General features: G+C 43.5%; 1 protein-coding gene across 1 annotated transcript in view; it reads right to left on the reverse strand.

Annotated features, from left to right (window-relative positions):
• The window catches only part of DPP6 (dipeptidyl peptidase like 6), a gene marked incomplete at both ends in the record, with an annotated part of 250083 nt that overhangs the window by 112505 nt on the left and 115739 nt on the right, over nt 1-21839 (reverse strand). The window contains 3 exons of the mRNA XM_081346284.1: nt 16112-16176; nt 19489-19563; nt 21637-21731. Coding sequence (XP_081202410.1) covers nt 16112-16176; nt 19489-19563; nt 21637-21731 — 235 coding nt within the window. The remainder of the gene's footprint in view (nt 1-16111; nt 16177-19488; nt 19564-21636; nt 21732-21839) is intronic.

Raw genomic sequence — 21839 nt, forward strand, 5'->3', positions numbered from 1 at the left:
GTATGTTTTAGTCTCCAGGCCTTTGATCATCTTAGTTGCTCTTCTCTGAACTTTTTCCATTGCTTTGAAAGCAGTTCTGCTTTGCTCTCTTATTTTTATTTATTTATTTTAATTCCATTTATATCCCGCCCTTCTCCGAAGACTCAGGGCGGCTTACAAGCTTAGCAGTAGCCTTCATTCTATGTATATGCCTGCTTATTAGGGCTTTCACACACACACACCCAAGCGGCATTATTACAAAGTCAGCTTATTGCCCCCAACAATCTGGGTCCTCATTTTACCTACCTCGGAAGGATGGAAGGCTGAGTCAACCTTGAGCCTGGTGGGACTCGAACCTGCACTAATTGCAGGCAGCTGGTGTTACTTCAGGAGGCATTAGCCCACTGCTCCAACAAGGCTCCACCAAGGCTCTTAAATAGCCACAATGGGTCTTAGTGGTCTATCTCCTTCCCACTCTCTAACACAGTGTTTCTCAACCTTGGCAACATTAAGATGTGTGGATTTCAACTCCCAGAATTCTCCACTGCAGGAAGCAAATCAGTAGTCCTCGATGTACCACCACAATTGAGCCCAAAATTTGTTGCTAAGTGAGGCAGTTGTAAAGTGAGTTTTGCTCCATTTTACAACCTTTCTTGCCAAAGTTGTTAAATCAATCACTGACTTCCCCCATTTGCTTGCCAGAAAGTCACAAAAGTTGATCACATGATCCCAAGACACTGCAAACATCATAAATATGAGTCAGTTGCCAAGCGTTTGATTTTGGATCACATGACCATGGGGATGCTGCAATGGTCATAAGTGTGAAAAATAATCATGTGATTTTTTTAATGCCATTGTAACTTCATCACTAAATGAACTATTGTAATTTGAGGACTACCTGTAGTTTTGTCTAAAGTATTACTATGCAAAAGATGTTAGAATGCTGTATGTTTAGAGTGTGATTGTGTCAGAAGCTATGGTCATGGAAACACTCTCATGTCTAATTGACACAGCACAAACTCTTGACATTCTTGCTAACAGGGCCACTGAATTATCTAGATTGCAGAAATAAAGTCAATGTGTCTGGTTACATGGGCTCTAAATGGGCAACTAATGAATACATCATCTGCTGGCAAATATGACAATTCCAAACCATTGTTATGAAAAGAGCTAAGTCTAGGCAAAAGGGTACTGGGAAGATTTATTATATTTTTATATTCACTCCTTGTCTTTGCAGATATATACAAAGAAGTGGGGAGGACTTATCAAACAATTGCATGGCCCTGACGCTACTGGGGCACACAAATGATAATTCAACCCCTGCCATAAAATTATCTCTGAGCCTGGGTTCATTTAAAATCATGGAATCCCACGGCTGTAAGCCATTATGTGTCTAAGCCTATCAGAATATCAGAATCATACCGGCAATGGTTTCCTTATGACACTTTATGTGCATGAAAGTTGGACTTTGAAGAAGCAGGATAGAAGGTTTATGGGTGCATTTGAGCTTTGGTGTAATACTATGGTTAACCAAAAAAACAAATGGGTCAAAGAAGTAATCAATTCAGAGTTCTCACTTGGAGTACAAATGACCAGCCTCAAGTTATGGTATTTTGGATATTGAAAATCCAACTCTGTTGAGAAGTCCATAATGTTGGGCAAGGTGGAGGACAGGAGAATAGGCTGACTAGTTGAGATGGACTCAGTCACAGTGCACTGATGGAAGATCTGAAAGACAGACTGAGGCAGATGGTCCTGAAAAAAGTCTGACTTGATGGCATAAAATCAATAAATTATTCAGTCAAGTTGCTGAATAATGTGCTGAATATGTTGCTGAATATGATGTGCTTGCTGCCATCATAGTGCATTTACCTGACAACATGCAATATGTTCTCAGCACAACCCCTTAGAACAGTGGTGGCGAACCTATGGCACAGGTGCCAGAGGCGGCACTCAGAGCCCTCTCTGTGGGCACCCGTGCCATGCAATTGTCCCTCTTCAACCAGCCGCCTGCTAATTTGCCGAGGTCCCACGTGGCTGAATGCATCCCGACACGGCTGGTTTCCCTCCCCCCCATCCCGACCCTCCTGGCCTCGCATGCTCTCCTTTTCCCAGGCACGACTCACTGCATTGCCTCCTCAGCTGTTGGCTGACCATCCATCTCGGAGGCGGCTTCTTTGAACTGCTGGCGACGGGCTGCGGAGCCCCAGAGTGCGCCTGTCGAGGGGTCGGCAGGCTGTTGCTGCGGATGGACACCTTTGGCTCCCATGCACTCGCTGGCCCCTGTGTGCAGGGGTTGATGGTGTCAGGCAGCCGCTGCCCTGGCCCTTGCCTTGCCACATGGCAATGGCACACCCACCCTGCCTTGCCTCACCCCACAGGATTAGTCTCCTGCCTACCGCCCCACCTGCTAGAGACCTCCTGGATCTCCCCCAACCCTGCCCACCCCCCACAGGTGTCCCTCCCCACGAGCAACATTGAGGTGACCACACACACCTTGGCCACACACACCCAATCTTCCATGACCACCACAGCCACAGCCACCCAGTGGGCCATGCCCACCTGGCACCCAGCGATAAATAAGTGGGTTTTAGGTTGCAGTTTGGGCACTCGGTCTCTGAAAGGTTCGCCACCATAGAAGGCATATGTTATCGTTTATTAACACAAACTTACTATTCCCAGCTAGTAAAATTCCAAATATACCTCAGAAACGTAAGTTTCTTGAGTTCTATGCTAATTATTTGGAAACTATCTAGAAGTGAGAATATTCATCTCAGACAAAACCCAGATCTAGGTAATTAATGACCATCACAATGTAAACCAGTTACTATTCAGAAGTAATCCTCAGTGAGTATAAAAGGATTTACTCCGAAGTAAGTGAACCTGATATGATACCTCTGGTGTAATTATACTGCTTCGATTTGTTTTTCGAGTCTTGAGCAGTCACAACCAAATTGACATTCTCCAAAAATGGTGAGTGAAATTCATAATTAAGCTGGTGTTGGTTCTGGCTTATGGTTTCAACTGATCAAACTACCCATCTGCCTATCCCTCTGCCACTGGAGGAATTAATTTTCATTGCATAGTAACAGGTGTTGTTTACTTCCACTCATTTTCATTTTTTTAAATATGAAAGGGTCAATTATGAATGAAAACCCCGGTTATGACACTGAGTAATGAACTAGAACTTATTTGTTTCTGAATTAGCTTTATTACTTGCCCAGATTCAGTGTAGAAGCAGGCCATAACTGTTGATAAGCTATCATAAAATGAAATGTCCCAAAGGCGCTTTTTCAGAAGGCAACTGGGTTATTTCTTCCATATGCCTTCCATTGTAAGATCACTGAAGAGATCCTAGCTCTGAATTTTCCTTCCCTTAGAATAGAGAGCTGCTGGAGCCAAGGGGATCAGGTGTTTAAATGTCCCTGCCTAATGATACATTTGCTGGCATCCTTTGATTTTAGGAGATTAAGGATCACATGCTTGTATTTGTAATAGCTGCTTATTGCTAAAAAGAGCCTTTTATCACGTTGTGTTGGGATAAAAAGTGATCTGATACCTGGTTAAGACATCAGGTTAGAAAGTGGGCAATTGTGAGTTCTAGTCTCACTTTAGGCATGAAAACTGTCTGGGTGATTTTGGGCTAATCACTAGGATATGGTGAATTCTTGTTCCATCTTAAGTGTGAAAGTCAGCTAGGTGACTTTGGGTAAATCACCAGGAGATGATGAGTTCTAGTCCCTCCTTAGGCATGAAAGCTGACTGGATGGTTTTGGGGCAATTATCAGCAGACTGTGATTTCTAGTCCCTCCTTAGGCATAAAAACAGACTTGATGACTTGGGCCCAATTATCAGCAGACTGTGAGTTCTAGTCCCTCCTTAGGCATAAAAACAGACTTGATGACTTGGGCCCAATTATCAGCAGACTGTGAGTTCTAGTCCCTCCTTAGGCATAAAAACAGACTTGATGACTTGGGCCCAATTATCAGCAGACTGTGAGTTCTAGTCCCTCCTTAGGCATAAAAACAGACTTGATGACTTGGGCCCAATTATCAGCAGACTGTGAGTTCTAGTCCCTCCTTAGGCATAAAAACAGACTTGATGACTTGGGCCCAATTATCAGCAGACTGTGAGTTCTAGTCCCTCCTTAGGCATAAAAACAGACTTGATGACTTGGGCCCAATTATCAGCAGACTGTGAGTTCTAGTCCCTCCTTAGGCATAAAAACAGACTTGATGACTTGGGCCCAATTATCAGCAGACTGTGAGTTCTAGTCCCTCCTTAGGCATAAAAACAGACTTGATGACTTGGGCCCAATTATCAGCAGACTGTGAGTTCTAGTCCCTCCTTAGGCATAAAAACAGACTTGATGACTTGGGCCCAATTATCAGCAGACTGTGAGTTCTAGTCCCTCCTTAGGCATAAAAACAGACTTGATGACTTGGGCCCAATTATCAGCAGACTGTGAGTTCTAGTCCCTCCTTAGGCATAAAAACAGACTTGATGACTTGGGCCCAATTATCAGCAGACTGTGAGTTCTAGTCCCTCCTTAGGCATAAAAACAGACTTGATGACTTGGGCCCAATTATCAGCAGACTGTGAGTTCTAGTCCCTCCTTAGGCATAAAAACAGACTTGATGACTTGGGCCCAATTATCAGCAGACTGTGAGTTCTAGTCCCTCCTTAGGCATAAAAACAGACTTGATGACTTGGGCCCAATTATCAGCAGACTGTGAGTTCTAGTCCCTCCTTAGGCATAAAAACAGACTTGATGACTTGGGCCCAATTATCAGCAGACTGTGAGTTCTAGCTAGCTGGGTGACTTTGAGCCAGTTATACTCTGTCAGCCCAACTTACCTCATAAGGCTGTTGTGGGGGAAATGGGAGGAGGAAGGTGTGTTGGAAGTGTTTACCACCTTGAGTTATTTGTTAAATAATAAAGGTAGGATAGAAATAAATAAAAGAATAAATCTTTGAAGGGCAAGCATCACATTTATTAAATATTACACACTGAGTCACTTTGGTAAGGGCAGGACCGCTACATCAGCATTTTCTCGTTTCTTCCTGTCCCATGCAGATATTCCTAATAAGGTCTTTGTCTCCCGCCCCAAAAGATAATTATGAGATATTTTTTAAGGTCCTTCCTACATCCAGATCAAATTGTAAGATTTCAAAGAAAATGTGGCTTTATAATTGACCATGAATACTCTCTTCCATCCTCTGGAACTCAAATGATGTTTGGCATCAAGCATTTCCTAATAGTGATGCAAAGGCATTTATTTGAAGCTGTCAAACTAGGAGATAATTAATAGTTTAATTATATATCACTCAGGCCCACAAGCATACAATCCACCTAGTCTTTTCTGTTGCTTTTAAAGTCAGGATAGATTAAAAAAGTCAAATTAAGAGAACCAAAACAGTTGTCTCATTCCACCTACCCTGAAATAAGTAAAGGACCATCTGGGAGTAAAATTAAATGTGAATCACTATGGGAAAGTATAGTCACTTAACATCTTATGGATTCTATCCAATTCTTTTACTTATTATGGTCTGCACCAATCAGTCTAAAGTAGAGGGAAGGTTAGGGGACCCATTGTAATGTTCTGTACAATCTTTTGCCCACAAAGGAATTTCTTTCTGTGATTTTTATTTCAGCACAAATGATTTTCAAATAAGCCATTTCTTTGCATTTTAATAGTTTTAGCATCTCTTGATAGTGGAGAACTGTAAGAGTATCTCTTACCATCTTTTGCTGCAAATAGTTTTTTTCTACAATGCTAATAGCAGATATTTCATACCAATTATTTTTTTCCCCTAGAGCTGTAGAAATGTATGAATTTTCTGGCTAAATTTGAACTGTTTCCTATATATTTTATATGATTTCAATTTGTTCTTTTTACTGAAATACTTGCTCATTATAAAAACATCTCAACATGTTATGCTGATGAACGATTCTGAACGCTCAGGAGCACCTGAACATATTTTTTTTCAACCCAGGATTTTGCAATTAGGATTTCACAAATGTTCTTGCTTGCTTAATTGGTACAGAAGTGATTGAAATATATCAGTGGCTAAAGTAATTTTGATGCATCAGGGTGTGACAGAAGCTTCAGCGCAAGTCCTAGTCAACGAAGTTTTGTAACCATTCTGAAATTGGACTGTCCTAAAGAGTTCGCAACATCTGACAAAAGAAGCAGCTACTGTGCAAAAAAATACCATCTCACATTGATCCTTCTATAACAAAGATCTTGAGAAAAATCTTTCCTATGCTAAGAATTCCTCATCCAGAAGCAGAAGGGAGAAAAGAGAACGGGAAGGAGAAAGGAGGAAAGATTCTTCTCCTATTCTAAGAACTATTCTAGAAGGAGAAGGAAGAAGGAGAAGACAACAGGACGTAGCTAATCTCAATGTACACATGTTGTACTTTGACAATAAAGGTTTATTTATGTGTAGGCAGGCCCACGCTTCTCATATCAGCCAGTTAACTCTGATCCAGTTAATGGGAACATTAATTTTCTTCCTTTGATGCTTTTCCTTACACGAATCTTTTCCTGGATATTTCTAGCTATTGACACAACATTCTCTTACCTTGTGTACTCATTTATATCAAACTATCACTGCAAATGGTGGTTCAAACCTGGGTTCACACATTCATAGCCAAGCAAATTCTCTTACATTGGGGCCTCATTCCAGCTCCGGTTTCTAGTTGACATAACTGCCATTCATCAACTCTGAGCTACTTACCTTCCAGGCAATCCCACCCTGGGAAGGAAGCTGTAGAAGTGATTCTCATTCTATCTAAGCTGAATACCTCTCTTCCTTTGTTAATCTTAGATGTTCATGTTTCTCCCAATACAGTATCAGGTTTTGAACCAGCAGCATTTTACAGGGAATGTATTCTGTATTACAGCAGGAATATACTGTTAAGGTAGCTGTAGATCAGTGTTTTTCACACTCAGAAACTTTAAGAAGTGTGAACTTCAACACCTAGAATTCCCCAACAAGAATGAGGTTGAAGTCCATATACCTTAAACTTGTTGTGGATTGTGAAATATTGTTCGAGATGACATTAGAAACCCTAATAACCATTGAGTTACTTGATGGTTTTTCCTATCTCCCACTCCCTTTCAGCATTGATGATGTTACCTAGTGGTGTAACAAAATGTCTGCAGGAAAACAATCAAGCTCAGTGAGCAGGACAGGTTTTTCAACCTTGGCCACTTTAAGATGACTTCAACTCCTAGAATTCTGGGAACTGAAATCATGCCGATACAGTGGCCAAGTTTCAGATAGCCTGATGTAGTATGGGCCAAAGCTTTCCCCATGCAAATAAAAATGTAAAAATTATCTCCAAATGTACCCTTTGCAGAAGATAAATGCCCTCTCAACATGAAATGAAAACAATTAAATGTTACAAATGAGCAGTCCTTGGCTAAGAGATTCAAGATCTTAATGTTTTCCCATTGAGGCAGACATGTACACAACTATTTAAAAGTTACAATTAGACAGTTCATTATAGTTTGATTTACTGAAATTTATCACACTCCCTCTTGGTTTTTATATGTCAATTCTTCCTTTCCATTCTTACAGGTAGTTCTTTATTTACAATAGCTCATTTAGTGACCATATCAGGTTACAATGGCACTGAAAAAAATGGCTTATGACCGTTTTTCACACTTACAACCATTGCAGTATCCCCATGGTTATATGATCAAAATTCAGATGCTTGGCAACTGATTTATATTTATGATGTCCCAGGGTCATTTGATCAACTTTGTGAACTTCTGTCAAGCAAAGTCAATGGGAAAGCCAGATTCACTTAACAACCGTGTTACTAACTTAACAATTGCAGTGATTCACTTAACAACTGTGGCAGGAAAGGACATAAAATGGTGCAAAACTCACTAATAAATGTTTCACTTAGCAACAGAAAGATTGAGCTCAATTGTGGTCATAAATTGAGGACTACTCTCACATCCCTCCCTAAATTTCAACCTCACAAAAATCCCATCATCCATTTAAATTTGTGAGATGATTGAGTTCAACTTTTGCTTTGATTCCTGATATTTGTAGGATCTTACAGTTCTTTATAAAATAAGCCTGAACAAATGACTGGATGGGATATATAAATGATCATTGAAAATAACATTAAACTCGTTGAGACTTACTGTACTTCTGAGGAGGCATGGATTGAGTTCTTTATCAGTTTTCCCAGATATCCAATTCTTTGTTTTTTAAAAAAGAAAATATGCGATCAAATCTCATTAAGCACAAAATTGTTAATATCTGTTGTATCAGCTCTAGAAGCCCCAATTGGTTAATTATGGGCTTGTAGAACTCCTTAATGCTACAACTGGAAGTGAAGAGAAGCACAGCATCAAGGAAGAGAACAGTGAAATAACTCAGAAGGGAAGAGTTGATATCAGAAGGGAGAAAACTCAGAGTGAGCAGAGAATGATAAAGGAGGCAAAACACACAAAACAAGAGTTTCTTCAGATGTTTTCAAAATAGAAGAAAGAGAAGTGGATCCATATATCAGCTACTCAAAGAGAGAAAAGTGCTAACAGAAGAAAAACACAGGCAGAACTTTTCTTATATTTCTTCAGTCTTTTCCAAGTAGATATGACTTCTATTAAATAAATTCAAAAAGCAAAATCAAACAGCACAACTCAAGCTGGAGACTGATAGAAACCTGGTCTGAGAATATCCATTTACTAAGAATTAGTTTAAATCTCCAGGGCAAGATGAAGCACATCCTAGTTTGCTGATGGTCTGTCTGAAACCTTAGGTATCGATCTGGAGAAGCACTGATGATGTTCCACATGACAGGAAGACAGCAAATGTTCTCCTTATCTTCAAGAAAAAGGAATGCAAGATCCAAGGAGGTATTAGCCAGCCAGTTTGATAGCAGTGCCTGGGAAGATTTAGAGCAGATTTTAAAGTGATTGATCTACTGGTATAAGCACCATGGAAACAACATGGTGAGTACAAGAAGTCAGACTAATTCTTGTTTTTTAAATTGCTAACTTTCTGGGTGGATTGTGGGAATGCTATAGACATAATATTGATTTCAGCCAAGAAAAATTGACAGTTTCCAGTGATCCAGTTAATAAATTTAGCTAAACACAGAACAGAAGAGAAAACAATTAAATTTTGAACATTGTATCAAAATGTACCTTATATCAGGTGCTTATTAAACTCAAGTAAAATATAAAGTAAGGTGCCACAAAGTTAAGACCTGGGGCCTGCAAACTTCAGTATTTTTAACAACGATTTAATAGAAGTAGAGGAAACACTTCCCAAATCTGCATATTTAAAATTGGAATAGGGATTGAATAGTTAATATCCTACAAGAGAGAAACACAATTGAAAATGATAGGTTAAAAAAATAAGTAAAGACAAATACAAACAACTTTTGGGAACAGGAGTCAAAGTCATGCTTAAAGGAAGGAATATCTTGTTTTATGGGTATGCTTGGGAAGAAAATCTTTGAATAGTAAATAAACAAGAAGCTGAATAGAAGAAATTGGAACAGATGCAGAGCAGAGCAACAAGAATTATTGGGGACTAAAAATTAAACCAGACGAAGAAATATTGAAAGATCTGGGAATATTGGGATGGGAGAATGAAATCACTTTTTTAATATCTGAAAGGGAGGCACAGAAAAATGCCAGCGGGTTTTCTGTTGGTCCAGATGGCAAGATATGAAATATTTATGTTACAAGAAGCCAGGTTGGTTAAATGTTAGGAAAACATTACTTACAATAAGCACTTTGACAATGAAATTAATTGCTTAGAGAAATGGAAGGATTTTGTTTTTTACATGAATGCTATCACTTTCTGGATGCTTCAGTTTAATTTCCTTGTACACAGTGCTTTTTTTGTAAAAGAAAAAGGTGCCGGAACTCACACATGTCATTCAACCCACCTTGCCTACCCTACAAGGTTCCATCCAAAAAAGGTGCCGGAACTCCGTTCTGAGCGTTCTATGACAAAAAAAGCCCTGCTTGTACAGAATACAAAGTTGGACTTGATAGCCTGAATTGTCATCACTAATTCTAGAACTGAATGGTTCTGTTCATTGTAGCTAGCTAGTTAGCGACATCAACAAAATGACGTAAGAAAAATACAGAGAAATGTTTATTTCAAAGGCAATGTTAATATCTCTCTAGCCTAGCTATTCATAATGAAAGCAATTTAGTATTCTCAGGTTAACATCATGCTGTATGACTATAAAAAGCCTTGCTTTTATTTATTGTTTGGTGTTTTTTGTATTTTGAATTAGACATAGTGCAATTAATTTTGATGATCATAAAGCTGGTATACAGTAGTTAAATAAGATGTATCGTTTTACAGATTGATAGAGTTGGATATGGAGAATGAATAGCTCTTTCCCTCAATAGTTTAAAAATCATTATTTAACCTGTATAATACTTAAACGTTTGAGCACAGAATATGGCTTTGAAAGCGCTTTACCAAGATAGTTAAATACCTGTCCAATGCAGTGTTTGTCAACTTTCATAACTTAAGATGTGTGGATTTCAACTCCCAGAATTCCCTAGTTAGTGTCCTGTGTGATACATAGTGTGAATTTTAATTGATTATATTTGCTTGGGAAAACATAATAGCTCTGCCTTAGCTAGCTAGCATCATCTTATTAGAGACAATTAATAAATTTAACAAGCATTTCTATGCCAGTTCTCCTTGCAAAGAATTCTGAGCACTGCAACTTACGTATCGGAGGAGAGAGATCTATTAATAAAAAATGCTTGCCACTTGTATTGTTTATTAGTATTTATATTCTCCAGAAAACAAAAAAAGTTATAAAATCAATGAAAAGGAACATTTTTTTAGCCAAAGTGTGTTTCCTCCCCCCATTCAATTAATTGGCTAAAAAGCTGCCAATATTTGTTTAAAAATCATTAAAATGTAACAAATATCTAAAAATATTTGGAAAATGTAAATAATCAGACAAGAAATTAAAAAAAAACCTAACCAAGAATTAAATCTTTGTGTAGGTGCAGAATGCTATTTTTTATCAATACATGGTCAACTGCACAAACTTATGTGTGCCACATAGTGGGTGTCGATATGGTTACAATGCCACCATAGACTCTTGCTTATCAATTAATCCTTGGTGGAAATTGGCTGGTCCTAATGGCTGGCTATTCCATGTGAACAATTCATTCATTATTTCATTCTTGAGTTTTCCTTTCAAGTTAAACAAATCTTATGAATTCAAAAACATATGGGAGTTGGGTGGGGTTTGTTTAATGGGTTTTATTATATGGTGGATTTGTATTTTTTTTTTAATTTTGTAAGCTGCCTGGAGTCATCTATGAGTGAGTTGGGTGACTATATAAATTTCTTTAATAAACAAAATAAGTATCCTCTATTGCAAATGGCTAAAGACTATTTTTAGACTGCTAGATTGAATCCATAATGAGTCCAGATTCTTCCCAACTCAGAAATGTGGATACTTAACAATTCTGAATTTTCTCTGCATGGTTTTGCTTAGTTTTAAGATTATGGGCATCTCCCTACTCTATTTTATTTATTTATTTATTTATTTGTTTTTATAAACCGCCCTTCTCCCGAGGGACTCGGGGCGGTGTACAGAATAAGGTAGGCATACAGAATGAACAATAGTGAAAACAAACAATAGTAAAATACAAGCTGGGACCCCAGATTAGAGCTATCAGGCCAGGCCAGACTGCTGGAACAGATAAGTTTTTAATTCGCGCCGGAAGGTGCGGAGGTCGGGGGCCATCCGGATTTCGGTTGGTAAGCTGTTCCAGAGGGCTGGCGCACCCACTGAGAATGCCCTCCCCCTGGGGGCCACCAGCCGACATTCCTTGAGCGGTGGCACCCTGAGGAGGCCCTCTCTGTGGGAGCGCACAGGACGGTGGGGTGCTGACATTGGCAGAAGGTGCTCCTGTAGGTAGTCCGGACCCATGCCATGTAGGGCTTTGTAAGTCATTGTTAGCACCTTGAACTTCACACGGAAGGCAACTGGAAGCCAGTGCAGTGCACGGAGGAGAGGTGTGATATGGGAGTATCGGGAGGCTCCCAAGAGTGTCCGTGCCGCTGCACTTTGCACCAGTTGAAGCTTCCGAGTGGATCTCAAGGGCAGCCCCAAGTAGAGAGCGTTACAGTAGTCTAGGCGAGAGGTCACAAGAGCATGGGTGACTGTACGTAAGGCATCCAGGTCCAGATAAGGCCGTAATTGGCGAACTAGTCGAACCCGGGAGAAGGCCCCCTTGGTCACAGCTCCTATGTGATCTTCCAGGGAGAGCTGCGAGTCAAGGAGGACACCCAGGTTGCGGGCCCTATCAACAGGGGGTAGTAACTTGTCCCCGATGTTAAGGGATGGGATGTTCTGAGTATCCTGGCTTGCCGGTACGTACAGCCATTCAGTCTTGTCCGGGTTCAGTTGAAGCCTGTTCCTCCCCATCCATTCCCGGACCGCTTTCAGGCAGCGAGACATCACGTCGAGGGCATCACTGATGTTGTTTGGAGTTGAGATGAAAAGCTGGGTGTCATCAGCATACTGATGGTACCCTACTCCAAAGCTGCGAATGATCTCGCCCAGCGGTTTCATGTAGATGTTGAACAGGAGAGGCGAGAGGACCGACCCCTGAGGGACTCCGCAAGCGAGAGGCCTCGGGGTCGACCTCTGTCCCCCTGCCAACACCGACTGCGAGCGACCCCGGAGAAAGGAGGAGAACCAACGCAGAACCGTGCCTCCCACTCCCAGTCCCCTGAGGCGTCGCAGCAAGATACCATGGTCGATGGTATCGAAAGCCGCCGAGAGGTCTAATAAGACTAGGACAGAGGAATGGCCCCTGTCCCGGGCTCTCCAGAGATCATTTATCAGAGCGACCAATGCCGTCTCTGTGCTGTAGCCCGGCCTGAAGCCCGATTGGTACGGGTCTAGATAAACCGCTTCATCCAGGATCTGAGGGAGTTGGTGCGCCACCACGCTCTCAACAACCTTCGCAAGGAAGCGAAGATTGGAGACTGGACGAAAGTTGTTCAATGAGGATGGGTCCAAGGTGGGCTTCTTGAGGAGAGGCCTCACCACCGCCTCCTTCAAGGCGGTGGGGAAGTGACCCTCCCTCAGAGAAGCGGAGATGACCGCCAGGAACCAGCCTCGTGTCCCCTCTCGAGCTGCATATGCCAGCCAGGAAGGGCACGGGTCCAGTAAGCATGTGGAGGAGCTCAACCTCCTCATAATCCTGTCCACTTCCTTAGGAGTCACAGGATCAAATTCCTCCCAGATGACGTCGACAAGACTGTCCATGCCTTGTTCTTCCAACTCAGCCCAGTTGGAGTCCAGGCCGTTTCGGATCCGAGCAATTTTATCCAGCAGATACTGACCGAATTCCTCGGCTCGACCCTGCAAGGGTTCCTCCCTCACCTCTTGGTTCAGTAGGGAGCGAGTCACCCTGAACAAGGCAGCCGGGCAATTATCTGCGGACGCGATGAGGGTGGAAAAGTAGTTGGATTTTGCCACCCTTATCGCAGCGAGATAAGACCTGGTGAGGATTCTTAATCGCAATCGGTCGGATTCGGATCGACTGGATCTCCAACGGCTCTCTAGGCCCCGTCTCCGACGCTTCATTTCCCGGAGCTCCGCGGTGAACCATGGGGCTCGCTGGGATCTGCGCCGGGTCAGAGGCCGCAAGGGTACAACTCGGTCCAGAGCCTCCGTGGCTGCCTTCTCCCAGGCTTCCACTAAGGCATCCGCCGAGCTGTGAGCAGGGAGTGCATGTGCGTCCCCAAGCGCTGCCTGGAACCTATCAGGGTCCATTAGGCGCCTAGGGCGGTACCATCTGGTTGGCACCGCGCACCCACGGCGGGGGGTGGCAAAGGGGAAGTCTAGCCGCACGAGGTGATGATCGGTCCATGACAGGGGCATAATAGTCGTGGCACCCCCACCGATATCATTGCGCCACCGTCCAGACAAGAACACCAAGTCTGGGGTGTGGCCTCTCTCATGAGTCGGTCCAGAAATTATTTGCGACAGGTCCATGGCCGCCATGGAAGCCATGAACTCCCGAGCCAGATCGGACGATCCTCCCAAGGACGGTAGGTTAAAGTCGCCCAAGACCATGAGTCTTGGGAATTCAACCACCAACCCTGAGAGGACATCGAGTAGCTCGGGCAGGGCTGCCGCTGCATGATTAGGTGGTAGGTATGCCAGCAGCAGGCCCAACTGCGCCCCCGGGCCGTATCTCAGTAGGAGAGACTCACACCCGACCATCTGAGGGACGGTGATCTCTCGCGGGCTAAGGGATTCCCTGATGATAACTGCCACTCCCCCGCCCCTCCCATGGGCCCGAGGCTGGTGCAGCACCTGGAAACCTGGCGGGCAGAGGTCAACCAGAGGGACACCACCCTCTTGGCCCAGCCATGTTTCCGTGATGCAAGCCAGGTCCGCGTGCTCGCTCTCCACTAGGTCACGAACAAGGTGTGCCTTGTTAGCTACGGACCTGGCATTCAGGTAGACCAGCCTTAGCATGGGAGGCTGCACACCTTCGCTCCCGGGACCTCCGGGGAAGTACAGAGGGTCGGAGCGTCTCACCGCTTGTACAGAGCGGAGATGACACTCCCGGTGACGATACGGCCCTCTGTTTGTGCACCTTCTGCCGTTCCCCACCATCCTGGGAATAGGATGTTCGTCAGTACGCCATCGGTTATTGTCGGCGACTGGTCCTCGTTTCTCACCATGGCGAATGGTCGTAAGCCTGGCCTGCGTTATGGCACCCGGAAGGTCTGCCTTCCCCGAGCAGCCATACTCTTTTCCCGCCCCCCTCCCTAACCCGACAAAAAACTTAACAAGAAACTTAACCAGGGGCCTCTTGTTGGTCTTGTGATGGAGGCCCCTGACCCTGCCTGGCCATCTCTCAGAGGCCCAATGGTCGGGCCCGTCATCGAGGTATGATGAGTTGAAGGCAGGACGAACCCAGGAGAGGGGGGAACTCCTGAGGGCGAGTAGATCTATGCAAGAATATTGAAGCCGCATAGGGAGCATTGGGGAGCATTGGGAAGGTGGTCCCCTGGGTGGAGCATTAGAAGGAGGGTGTAGTCGGGTAGGTGGGTATCTGGACCGTCACCCAGCCACTGCCACTTGGTTGGGTGAACCCCAGAAGCAGTCCACTCCCCATCCTCTCACGATGGATTGTGATTCTGCTTCTGGGGGTGGTCCAGGACCCACTCTGGGTGAAGCATACCCCATAGAGCTCTCACCTCTATGGGGCTGCAGGTGTAGGACAGGCCACTCTGCCACCGTGGCTTGCACCCAGGCCCATCATGTCCTGTGGGGCGAGGGAGGGCAGGGGGGTTCGGAGCTGGAGGAGGCCAGATGTTGATGGCCTCGGTGGTCTAGCCGCCGTCATCTCCAACGGTCAGCTGCATCCTGGCGTCTTTAGGGGTGTTGATCGGCACGGAGATCGCCCCGCCGCATCTAGTGGTGCTGCCGTCGGGGGGTTTTCGGTGAGATTGGGTGACCGGGGCCTGGAGAAGTTCAGCGCCGCTATCAAGGCTCCTCGGTGGTGGTCGATCGGGTCCGCATAGCCGGTCTGCGGCACCTCCTTGATCCCAGGGAGATGCCGCCGTTGTTCAGGAGCAGGCCAGGAGGTCGAAGCAGGGCAACGACCCCGGCCCCGCTCAGGGCGGTTGCTGCGGATGTCTCTTCCGCCGCCTAGCTGATCCATTTCATCCGCGGGGTCTTTCCTGATCATCCCTGGCGTCGCTGTTGGCCAGGGAGGCATAATAGGGAGCCGAGGGTGGAGGCACCGGCCCCACTCTGGATGGCTGCAGCAGTTGCAGCGGCTCGGGGGCGGGTTAGAGGCGCCCCATCGCCACTGCCCCCGTCGGTCTTCGGGCCCGTGGGGAGATGACAGGTTAGGGCCCCGCGGGGTACTCGCCGTCGCCGCTGCCGACGATGCTGCCGCCTCCGCTACCCAGCTGGTCCGCAGCGCCTCCGTTGGTCGCTTGGGGACGCCGCCGTCGCCCGGGAGCCGGTCAGGGGGCCGGGGCAGAGCAGAGCCTCCGGCCCCCCCTGGATGGCTGTGATGGTTGTCGTGGACCAGGGGCGGGCTTGGAGAGGCCCTGCCGCCACCGATACCGTCGCTGCCGGCTCCCTGAATAGGCGAACAGCTGATCCGCGGAGAAGTCGCAGTCGCCAGGGAGCTGATCAGGAGCCGATCAGGGGGCCGGGGCAGAGCAGAGCCTCCGGCCCCTCCTGGATGCCTGCCAAGGGCCAGGGGGCGGGCCTGGGGAAGCCCTGCCGCCACTGCCATCGTGGCTGCCGGCTCCCCGAATAGGCGACCGAGCTGGAGCTTGGGAGTCGTCGCCATCGCCGCTGAAGGCGCCTCCGCCGCACAGCTGATCCGCGGAGACGCCGCTGCAGCCCGGGAGCCGATCAGGAGCCGATCAGGGGGCCGGGGCAGAGCAGAGTCTCCGGCCCTTCCTGGATGCCTGAAGGCGCCTCCGCCGCACAGCTGATCCGCGGAGACGCCGCTGCCGCCCGGGAGCCGATCAGGAGCAGATCTGGGGGCCGGGGCAGAGCAGAGCCTCCGGCCCCTCCTGGATGCCTGAAGGCGCCGCCGCCTTTTTTTTTTTTTTTTTTTTTCTGGCTCCAAAGATGGCGGACGCGCTGGGGAGAGCTCCGTAGCCCCCAACGGTAAGGCGTCCCCCCAGGAGCCCCCCAGGGATGTCAGCGGACCCCTGGGGTGGGGCCAGAAATTCGGGCAGATGAGCTGGGCAATGGTGCCGCCCGCTGCCTCCCGAAACAGCTGCAGGGGTGCCGGGACATCTCCGCCTCGCCACCTGGGCCGTTGGCAACCGTTATAAACGGGGGCCAGCGCCTCTGCCCTGCCTCTACCTCTGTTCATGCTGCCGGGCAGGGGCGGCGTCTCCGCGGATCAGCTGTGCGGCGGAGGCGCCTTCAGGCATCCAGGAGGGGCCGGAGGCTCTGCTCTGCCCCGGCCCCCAGATCTGCTCCTGATCGGCTCCTGATCGGCTCCTGATCGGCTCCTGATCGGCTCCCTTGCCAAAGCATTTCTCTGCCCTTTTTTTTAAAAAAAAATGATATTAATATCCTTTTCTGTCAGTGGACCTTAGAGCCAGCCAGAGAAAAGACTTTCAGATGGACATTTCACTGTATGACTTTCATTTCATCCAGATTCTTCCAGTAAGTTTTGGAGTTCAGTTGGAACTGAATTTGTAGCTATTTCAACTTTTATGAAAGATCTGCACCCCAAAGAAATAGCCATAAAAGTTCATATGTCCTGGGTTTATGGTTTAGGGCTAAATAGGAACTCCACCCAAACCAGTAATTCTTTAATGGAGGACAATATCTTTTAATTAACTGTGCCATCAGACCAGAACTGATGCCTATTTAATAGGAAAAACAAAAAGAAAGAAAAATTAAAGGTGAAAGAAAAAAAGTAAAGAAGAAAAATTAAACAGAAAAAGAAACAGAAAAAGGAAAAGGAAAAGAAAAAGAAAAAGGGGGAAAGGAAAAAGTATCAGAAAAAGGAAAAGGAAAAAGAAAACAGGAAAAAAGAAAAAGGAAATATAAAGAAAAGAAAAAAATAAAGAAAAAGAAACAGCTGGCATCTGGCGCGGGATGAACAGATCTGACTTACTCCTGTTTGAAATAATACTCATTGGGATTAGATTCATGGTCACTTTAGATCCCACTGATTTTTATACTTCTCTGATTATCTGAATGTTGAAGCCACTCCTATGCAGGGCTTTTTTCCCCTCATAGAACGCTCAGAACGGAGTTCCGGCACCTTTTTTGGATGGAACCTTGTAGGGTAGGCAAGGCGGGTTGTATGACGTGTGTGAGTTCCGGCACCTTTGTCTTTTACAAAAAAAGCACTGTATCTATCTATCTATCTATCTGTCTGTCTGTCTGTCTGTCTGTCTGTCTGTCTATCCAGGGCTTTTTTTTCCTCATAGCATGCTCAGAACGGAGTTCCGGATGGAACCTTGTAGGGTAGGCAAGGCGGGTTGTACGACATGTGTGAGTTCCGGCACCTTTTTCTTTTACAAAAAAAGCACTGCTCCTATGTATCCTAAAATTATTGTTCTACAATTCTACCATAGAACGTGGGTTGCATATTTTCTTTTTGCTCTTTATGAAACCTGAGATGAACATTCTGCACCACTGATGTCAACTTTTCTTTTTCAGAGCTTCTTCAACAATAAATCTGATTCTTTTGCATAATTTATTCAGTTTCACTTGCTTAACAGAGAGGAACAAGCAACTATTCATGAAATGGAAAATATATCAGAATTCTATATATCTTCACCTTCAAAGATCTAAGCATTTCCAACAATCTCATAATCTAGGTTAGTTCCCCTTCTTCTTTTTTCCCTGTTTGGAATATAAATTGTTTAGATTCTGAAGATAATGGTCCCAAGAAGATTGTTGGTCCAATGATTGGGTTTAAATTTCTTGGACATTTAAGAAACTGAATATTAATGCATGCTGATATATCAACCTTAAGCCTGAAATGGGAAGAGAGGTATTATAATTAATGAGCTATTTCAGCAGTGAAAGGTACTGACATTTACCTTCTGTTAAAATTTATAATGATTAAGAAAGTTTGGTAAGAAAGTTAAACAAAGAAGATTAAAAGATCTTGCAGCAAAGTCATAGTTCTACAGCAGTTTTGTCTATCTAGAGAAGCTGAACTTCTGAGTTGTGGGAGTTGGACGTCAGCTCCCATAATCCTCCAGCCAATGGCTATATTGGTGCTAAATGTGGAACTGAAGTTCACAAGTGGAAGCAATAGGTTGTGGTCAGGTATTTTATAGTTTTTCATAACCAAAGGACCAACAGCTGCTCAATACACCAATGTTACCTTTTTTATTTCGCTAGATGCAGCACATCTTCCTTGGATAAACAGGGATTTCTCATCACATCTACTAAATCTAGTCCTAAAATCAATGGTGACATATATGCTATTGAAGGAAAACCTTCACGTTGAACTCAACTCAGCGCCTGATAATTCCATTGGCATGTTTAGGCAATTTTCTTAGCAGACAATGCAATTTTGGTACTCATTCCTAAGTACAGATCTAGAGGAATCCACCAAAGTGATCAAGTGCCCAGCCAATAATTATATATTTTCCTTAAATTATCCTTTAGCTGGTATAGATGCAAATGCTTCAGCAAAAATAACAATTGTAGGACTATCTCTTACACATATCATCCTTTTAAAATAATATATTTCTCATTCCTAGGATGCCCCATTTTACCTTCTTTAAATTAATAATCCATCTCTTTCTTGTCATGATGTTGCTGTTTTCCCTTACTTAATGCTCTATTTTCATTCCTTGAGGTTATTACATACAATTATGTATAACAAAATCCTGACTTCAAGACCGATCATTTCAGTAAGAATCTTTTTCTGGGTAAAGTTATACCCAATGCATCAAGAAAACACCATAAACTGAAATAAAAATAAATACAGTCTGCTTACTTACCGGTACAATGTCATAGGCAAAAAGTCCATATTCTCTATCTGGTGAAACTTCATATTTAATAGCTTTTATAGACACCTGAAAAATAAAACAAAACCCAGCACCTCAAATAAATACATTCTAATTTTAATTTAATTTAATATATTTGCCAATCATCTCACTATGAGATGACTCTGGGTGGCTTACAGAATTAAAAAGAAAAAAAAATACACAAAAATATGCATATAATAAAAACAAAACACTACAAAAATACAAAATATAATTTTAAAAAAATAACTCTTGTCACATTCGCAACCTATTGGTATGTTTGCTAAAACTTGTAAATATCTGCTTTATATTTCGATCCGTCTTATAAGAGTTAATAATTGCTTTATATGTAAAATCCTTGGGTTTGTAACTGTCAGCCAAAACAAATTTTTTAAAAACCAGGCTCACATTTTTGCATTTAATATAATGGATAATGCACAGAACCCACAATGTGTGAGATAATTAATTAATTAATTATTTTGACTTATATACCGCCCTATTCCTGTAGGACTCAGGGCGGTTTCCAGGGCAATTAAAATCATACCATACAAAAGTTAAAAAAAATAAAGATAAAGGTGTAAAATCTAGGTAGCCAGAGAAAATTAACTATGAAGTTAAATAAAAGAATATAAAATTTGTGGTTTTAGTCAGTAAGAAATATCTAAGAATGCTTGACCAAGGAAGGTTTTATACAATTAAATGGCTTCTTTATTGTCCCAGAGTGCAAGATACAGAATAAGAATCTTAATTTCTAAGGATGGCGGATTCAAGTTAAATGTGAGCAAACAATTCTTAATTAAAAAGTAGTTTAATAATGGAACCAATTATCTAGCTAAGTTATGGTCCTCCTCTTCTGGATGTGTTCAAGTGAAGTTAAACAGCCATCTTCAGGGAGTCTTTATTTTTGGATTCTGGAACTGAGCAAAGATGAGACTTATTGGTCAATGTTAATGTTTCTCAACCTTGGCAACTATAAAATGTGTGGATTTCAGCTCCTAGAATTCCTCTGCCAGGAAATGGGGGCTGTGGAATTCTGGGATCTGAACATCTCTTCAAGTTCCCAAAGTTGAGAACCATTGTCTTACGTGATCTCTATGGTAATGTAAATATCGCAAAAATAAAATAAAATAAATGGGGACATTCTAAATTTCTAATTAAACTAGAAATAATGTAGCAATAGCAATAGCAATAGCACATAGACTTATATACCACACATAGTGCTTTACAGAATTCTCTGAGCGGTTTACAATATCAGTATTATTTGCACACTTTCACGTAGAGAGAAATTCCTGAGGATGAGCTCCAGTATGAGTACAAAAGCTCGAAAGAACTCTGGTCCCAATGACCAACCCAGATTGGATCCTGCAATATTATTTGCATATTGCCCCCAACAATCTAGGTCCTCATTTTACTGACCTCTGAAGAATGGAAGGCTGAGTCCACCTTGAGCCCCATCAGGATCGAACTGCTGGCAGTGGGCAGAATCAGCCTACAATACTGCATTCTAACCACTGTACCAGTGAATTTCTTGCAGAATTTATCATAGTCTCCCCAGTGATCTTTTGGTAGGGAAAAAGCTGAATTATATCCTTTAAGTCTTATTTTTAATGTTAGAGGGTTTAGGCTGAGTTCAGCGACTGTGAGAAACACATATCACTTGGACCCTGTTTTCAAAAGAAAGTCACGACACAAGCAGGTGGGAAGAGATGCATGTATTCCTTTTTTAAAAAAATAAGTAACTTAAGATTTTTCTTAGCCTATTCTGTTTGAATCCTGGCTCTCTATTTTACAAAGAGAGGGAATTATATTGTTTACTGGAAGTGCTTAGCTAAGAACATTCACAAATCTTAACTTCAACTTTGTAAAATAGAATAGAATAGAATACTTTGTTGGCTAAGAATGATTGGACACACAAGGAATTTATCTTCAGTGCCTAAGCTCTCAGTGTACATACAAACACACACAAATGTAAAACATATATGAAAATATATGTTTTTTTAAAATTTTCCAGTGTGTTTGAATCAGAATATTCAACTTCTGTACAAGTAATTGAAGGCACGTTCTTTCTTAACCTCTGAGACAGACAGATGTGCAACTGTGTAACCTATTCAAGAAGATACTCACAATTATTTTGTTTTCTATTAAAATTGTTGAATGGTTTGTTTCCACATTGTGCACTATCACTGAGCCATTCCGGTCTCTATAAATGAATTCTGTATCTAAAAGAGGAGAGAGAACAGAAGAAGAGGGTGATTTATATCTATCACATATGGGCCAGAGGATAATTAAGAGAGGACCACAGCTTATTGGCAAAACATCTAGCTTAA

This window comes from Vipera berus (genome assembly GCF_964194415.1).
Source record: "Vipera berus genome assembly, chromosome: Z".
In the NCBI taxonomy this organism is placed as follows: Eukaryota; Metazoa; Chordata; class Lepidosauria; order Squamata; family Viperidae; genus Vipera; species Vipera berus.